Source organism: Antrostomus carolinensis, unplaced genomic scaffold (assembly GCF_000700745.2).
Source record: "Antrostomus carolinensis isolate BGI_N321 unplaced genomic scaffold, ASM70074v2 scaffold45887, whole genome shotgun sequence".
Lineage (NCBI taxonomy): Eukaryota > Metazoa > Chordata > Aves > Caprimulgiformes > Caprimulgidae > Antrostomus > Antrostomus carolinensis.
The window spans coordinates 13,858-20,885 of record NW_010330336.1 but is presented as its reverse complement, the minus strand read 5'-3'; the positions used below and the strand labels follow the sequence as shown (position 1 = coordinate 20,885).

At 33.4% G+C, this 7,028-nt stretch overlaps 1 protein-coding gene across 1 annotated transcript in view; it reads right to left on the bottom strand.

Annotated features, from left to right (window-relative positions):
- Positions 1–2,432: 2,432 nt before the first annotated feature.
- UCHL5 (ubiquitin C-terminal hydrolase L5) overlaps positions 2,433–7,028 on the bottom strand; it is a gene marked incomplete at its 5' end in the record, with an annotated part of 17,519 nt that continues 12,923 nt past the window's right edge. Inside the window, 3 exons of the mRNA XM_010172884.1 lie at positions 2,433–3,048; positions 4,856–4,954; positions 6,773–6,886. Of these exons, the coding sequence (XP_010171186.1) occupies positions 3,004–3,048; positions 4,856–4,954; positions 6,773–6,886 (258 nt within the window). The remainder of the gene's footprint in view (positions 3,049–4,855; positions 4,955–6,772; positions 6,887–7,028) is intronic.

The following is a 7,028-nucleotide window of genomic DNA, read 5'->3' as shown; positions in this document are numbered from 1 at the left end:
AAATAAAAATTTGTCTCTCACACCAGTCAAGTAATGTTTCCCTTTTACCTCTAAGAGATGAAAGTCATTAAGCATTCACTCTCTGCAGTGACCCTGTTTTTATTGATTACATTCAGATAAATTGTATAAAAGTACCCACAGACTTCATATTCTCCATTTTCTACCTCTACAGCATCATGAGAATAAATAAAACTTCTATTCAGTCTGACATTTAGGAAGCTGTTATGCATATATACAGCTAGCATGACCATTTTCTCTGCAATATCAATTTATGAAAAGCAATGTCAGGAACTCCAAAGCAAATCCATATAAGCTCATTTGCACTACTAAATAAAACAGCCAGTAAAGAATTATTTGCTTTCCTTGCAAAGGAAGGAATTGGGTTACTGCTGGTTTCTTAAATTTTTATATACTATGTTAAGACTGGCAGCCAGTGAACAGCACTGAGATCACACTGAAGTCTTACATTGCGATTTTACGGTAACAAACTTCTAACAAATGGGAGACACACTGACCTCTTTTGGGCAACAGGAAACAGTGGCTGTGTGACAGAATTCTTCACAGGAACTGAACTTACTATTTATTCTCATTATAACCAAGTTTAAGTTCTGACTGCTATGCCACGCTACAGGTTTATACCAGCAGAAAGCAGTAGCCCTTGAAATAAATCAGAACACAAACCTTTCACTATTCTATATACAACAAAATACAGTATCTTAAAACTGTAAGATGGATGAAGACCCAAATCTCTATTTTGATTTTTTTTCAGCACCTTTAATTTGGCAATTCATCAGCTTCATATACAGCTTTACATTCATATGACATTGTCCTAAATGTAGGCAACATAAATAATTGCCTTTAAAACCAAGATTAAATTATGAAAAATAGTTTTACAAACTTGGTGAAAATGGTAAAAAAAATTTTAAAAAAATCAGCATATGGGTTTTGATCAGGAAAAATAATATTCTATAATATAACAAAGCACACTAGTTTTCAGTTATTCTACTCTGCATTAAATATTTTTTAAAAAAACCCAAACCAACTGTTTTTCACTCACACATTGGTCTAACAAATTTTGTTACAATTTGATCTTTACATTCATCCTTTTTTTCATTCCACTAATCCAGAAAGTTTGCTTGCAATATAAGTTATTCTAATTTCTAAAAAAATTACTATTAAAATTGAGAATCGCAAAAATAACTGGCTGATTTAGCAAAATTCCCTTTCCTCTTGTACATGCCCAAGCATGCAGATAAAAGGAGAATGGAAGGATTTCAGTAGAACTTAAATTGACATCTACTGTGGAATAGCAAAATTCTATTGTAGAAAGTATAAAAATTCTCCAAGAATGCCAAAGCACAGCAAGAATCATCAGGCTACCACTTTAAAAGACAGACATCTTTTCAACAGGTTGAAATGGAGTTTACAGTTTAATTTTAAGCTCAGAAATGCCTCTTACAGAGGAAGTCTTTCCCTTCCCCTAAATACTGCTGCAATGAATTACTAAAGTAGGGAACTCACACACAGTTTATGTTCTCACCAACCTGATCAATGTTGTACAAAACAGACATAGATCTCATGTTCTTTTCTGAAACAGATCTTACCCTTTCAGCCACAGCAATGACTCAAGTGGATCCTTTCAGCAGTAGGAGAACACAGCATGTTTTACTTCTTCATACAAAATTTTATCCTGTCAATATATATGCAATATATACGAAGCACCAACAGATAACAGTATTTGTTTCATACTGAGGTTTCAAAAAATTCTCTAAATATAGCATATTCTCACCGTACAAGCCTACAAGACCAAAGGACCTCACAGTTCATTGAAGTATGCCTATAGGCAAAGGAAGTGAAACAAACTTCTACTTGTTTTAAATGTCTTCCAAACAATCCAAGTTATTTTGCTTGGTTTTCTTTCTATTTCTTCTCCGAGTCTTTTAGAAAGAAACTGGAAGTTTTCTAAATAAATTTATATTCACTACACACTAACAGTGTTTCAGTAATTCAGATACTACGTATTGTTACAGTGACCTGTCACTATCCTTACCAAAACAATTTGCCTACTCATAGTTCACGTACAAGCAGCGCTAAGAAGGTAGGAATCCACATGAGCTCCATTCTCCAGACATTCCCTTTGGTCCATGGAAGACGGTTCAAGCACCTTCCATTACAACGTTGTTAGCAACAAAAATCTTCCATACATGTATTTTCTTATATTAAGTTTCCTCCCAAGATCAATTAAAAAGCATTGTTTTAAAGACTTATATTTAACATATTCTAGAACAGCACTACCTCGTATCCAAGAATATTAACTCCATGCCTTCTTTCAAACCCAAATTTAGAATGCATATACTCAAAGTCAGAAGCCCGATGACCTCCAATAAATATCCCAATCATCTTATCCAATAATGAAATACTACAGAAGAAAGTTTGCCAAAATAAAAATGGGAATATTTATTATCTTTTCTACTAAAGCAATGCAGATCTTTTGAGATTATACATTGGTTTTTGCAAATGTTTCTACAGCTAAATTCATACTTTTCAATTTTGTAAAAAAATTAGACACATACTTCATAAAAACAAAGACACAGGGCATGTCACTGAACAACTGGATAGTACTATAATTGTTAGCAGGGATGAGCAAAGAAAGCTCATGCTTATACTTAAACTCTGGCATTTGTATCATTATCATATATTCAAGTGGGACAAAATGGGTACATTTTCCTTGCACATTTTTAGGTCCACTTCCCAAGCTTTCAGAAATCAGATAGACTGTCAAATACTGAATTTGACCAAGAGAACCTAAACATTATTTATCAGTACTACATGCACAAGATGCAGGGGAAGGAAGAAAATTAAACCCGTGCATACAGTACAAGACAAACTGTTACAATTGTCAAACGTGCACTGGACAAAATTTAAAGTTTATGAAAAGTTTTATTTGTTGTCATGAAAATAGTTTCAGAAGCACAGAATTGTATGTATTTTGCAGAGTTATCTTCACTTAGCCTCCTGAACTTTCTTGGCATTCTGTTTTTCTTTCGCCTAGAAAACAAAGGAAGATGATGTCAGGCTCTGATAAGACAAAGATCTTTTTCAAGCTCTGAATAACTACTCACCTTTTTGAACATCCAACAAAATATGTTGTAGAAAGAGATATTATATATGTAAATTTAGACCCTTCAGAAGTATCCTTCTACTATTTTACTAGGTTCATATATAAAGCTTTTTAAGAATACATATAGGTTTAAAAATATAATATGAACAATCTATAAGATAATGTAACTTCCACAGGGGAAAAGAGGTGAAAAAAGCACTATTTTTAAAACATAATTTAACCTTCATTTTTCATACCTCTGTATTAATTTCATTTAACATACAAATAAGTCCCCCTAATGAAAATATTTTATGTCACAAGAAAACACTACATTCAGATATACTGATTATGACAAATTAAACTCTGAAGCAACCATGAGTTGTGAGTAGAACTTTCAAAAGAGCAGAGTGGGGAAAAAACCCACAAGAGTTCCTAACAACATATTTGTGAAAAGATTCTCATATAACTTGTATCAATTGATAAGACAGTTCAAATTCACAGGGAACTAGCATTTTCTTCCCTACAAATTTAGTGAAAAAAGATTAAGTAAGAAGAGGGGACAAGTTGGATGGAATGCCAGCCATCTTTCTGTCAAAAGATTTGTTCATTCTGAGTCAGACTGCTGCTTGTTACCAGAGTTGAACAGAACTGGATCTAGCAGTGATTTAGCATTAAGATCTGCTATCACCAGCTGCTCAGGCCACTGGAAATCTACTTGTAAACGAAGCTTGATAGTGTTATTTATAACTCCTATTAACATGAAACTGGATTAAAACTCCACAAGTTATCCAAAGGAGGAAAATATTAAAAACTGAATTAAAAAATTAATGTTTTATAAACTACTGGACTGCAAACATACTCTCCTAAGTAAATACAACTAATTAATATATCAATTTTTAAATTAATTTATCAAATTTTTCCTTATAATAACAGAGATCCTTTTTCAGTGTTAGTTCAAAATTAGGGATACTGTCTATGGCACATAAGTAGATATGCAAGCCAGCACTGATCTTATTACAATTCAAGTACTTGACTAGCCATACAGTTTAATAACCTTGCCAAAGTGACAGACACACTTTAATGAATAAACTTTAACACAAACCTTAACAAAAAAAAAATCAGTGTTAATAGCTAGACACTTTAAAAAGGGGAAAACAATGACCCAGTACATCAGTATAACAGAGAAAATGAAGAGACCGAATTTCAAGGTACCTAAATTAGCAGAACCTCAGCGCTAAGGTCGCCATCTGGTGCTGACAGCGAGATAAAGCAACACAGCTGAGCACTGAGAGACCAGGTTGGCAAAAAGGATCACTCAGTCTTGAACTACACATTTGTGTACAGACTTTTAAATAACCTTCACTTCAAAAAGGGATATCAGGATAGTATGGGGAACTCTACTCCATACTAACTGGAGCTATAGGATTATTAATTTCTCAAAAGCCCAAATCATGTGACTCTTGGAAACAAACATTAGAAGAAGTTGTTTAGGTTATTATCAAAGAGGAGATACAGTTTGCCTTTGCATAACAGCGCAAAGTCAGTTGGTTCCACAATCTCTGTTGGAATTGTGCCTCTTGAGAACTGCAAGGGACTATCAGGTAAATTAGCATATATCTGAGTGTAGTGGTTTAATAAATAAACCCATGCCATTTATGCTTCCAAGATATTTGACTGTATTTTCAATTTTAAATAGAAGCTATGAAGAATTATAGTAATATACTGTTTCTTATGAGGCAGCTAGGAAATACTCACTTTTTCTACTAATGGTATTAACTGTTGGTGCTCTGCTAGAGTCTTTAATAGTTCCATGATGAAAGGCAGGTAGTTATGTTTTCTTCTAATATTTTCAATCTAAAAATAAATTAAAAGCATTAATAGAATTATTATATAGCTAAACATGTATTTTTCCCATCCCTGTTGTTGTCTGTCCCACCCTACCCCAAGAGTTGGGGTTCTTTTTTAAGTTTCAGCCAGCTAAAAATAAAGTCAAAGCAATAAAAACTCTGAACACATGGTAAGAAAGTATATGCCAGATGAATTTACTGCTTAAGGCACAAAAGTACTGACAAGTACTGTTATCTAAACTATTTTTCCTTCCTCTCAACTCGAATTTAAGTTTGACCTATGTATTTTTACAGTCCACTGTGTAGTTGTCGCCTCAGCCTAGGCTGCAGCCTTAAAACATTTCTGTAATGTGAAAGCATAACTATTTTTGTTATACTAAACACTTTGCAGCTTCTACAAAGGTTCAATCCTTCAGAAAGGTACATTGTTTCATTTTTCAACTGAGAGGAATCACCTCCACAGACTCCAAGGAAATACGCTGACGTAGAAAAAGTGCACTTTTAAGCAGTTTACATAGTATTTCTACATATGATCAGGAACTTTGCATATGTTTTGGGGGTTTTTTTGTTTATTTGTGTGTGTTTGGTTGTTGGGTTTTTTTTAATAGTTTCTTGAATTGCATCCTGATGCTGTGGAACACAATGTGGCGACACTGCTTTAGAGACAGGTAACAATAACATTTTACAACTTAACACATGTACTGTAGAAATGTATTTGAAATTATCACTAGAATTACTGAAGTTTTGCTCTGCACTTTCTAGAAAGTAGTGAAAAAATTTCTATCACCTTTAGTGAAAAACCACAAAATCTACTGAAAACAATTCTTTAATTTCTTTATCCTTTGATATATACAACTTTATTTTAAAACTTAGGGATTAAAAAAAAAAACCCAAACAGATTTCAATTACCCAGCTTTTTTCCCCCTGAAAACATGCCTTTAAAACCATTAGGGAATTATCAAAAAAGTTGCAAGTTATGATCTCAGAGAAACTTCCCTGCATTTCATTTTCATTAATATCATGTAATTTCAAAGAATAATACACTTCCAGTGTGCACACATGAAGTACTTATTTAGGAAAATACAGAATATGCCAATTGTGTCTTGACTGCTTCCCAGAGAGGGAAAGGCAGCAGGTAAACTATAACAAAAGAACAATGCAAGTACCCTAGGAGAGCTTCTTCACTAAAAGCTACACAGGTATCTATATGTCAGATTAGAAGATGTATGTGTAAACTGAATGAATCTGTACATGAACTTCACAGAATCTCCCAATTAGCCTTCGCTATCAACTGTTGCATCAATATTCTTCATTACTGACAACGAGAGCTGGAAGAGTTTATATGAATGCTTTATAGAGAAGAAAAAAAAAGAGTTAAGACTAAAATGTCAATCAAAGTCCATGTAAAACCAAAAAATTCTACTTAGTAAAAGGCCACTGTTACATATAGCAGTGTAATTAGCAACTCCAGCAAGAAAAGGCTGATCTGCCTTCTGGGGCACATAGAGCCATTCCTTTGGAGGAGTTCTAGAACCCACTGTGCCTAAACAATATATTTTAAAGTGAGAAACATACAGAGAAGTGGCAAAACAAAGGGAACTACAGGGACCCCATCACAAACTGACGTGTAAGCCTTATGCCAAAAGGAAGCAAACTGGTAATTAACCCATAAAATTCAGGAATGCAACACGAATTTACAAAAAATTGTCCTTCTGGTACCCATCCAATTCCTTCAGATTAATTCAACAGCCTCCCATATATATAAAAGTTGTCTTTTTTTTAAAACATTTTCAATAGTTTCATCAGAAAAGCAAAGAATACATACCTTATATCTTTTTAATTTTTGGTTCTCTTCTTCAATTAACATCTGGTATTTTGCAACTTCTGATTGTATAGAACTTAGCATATTACTACTTTGATCTGTATCCATAGGCTCCTCCTTCCACAAAACAGAAAAAGTTAAATGGATAATTTACTGCTTTTTTTTTTTAAATTAAAATAAGTCTGAAGAGTATTTCTATCACAGAAAGATTTAGTTTTGCTTCCAGTTATAGGAACATGCAAGGAATTTCCACAGTTTG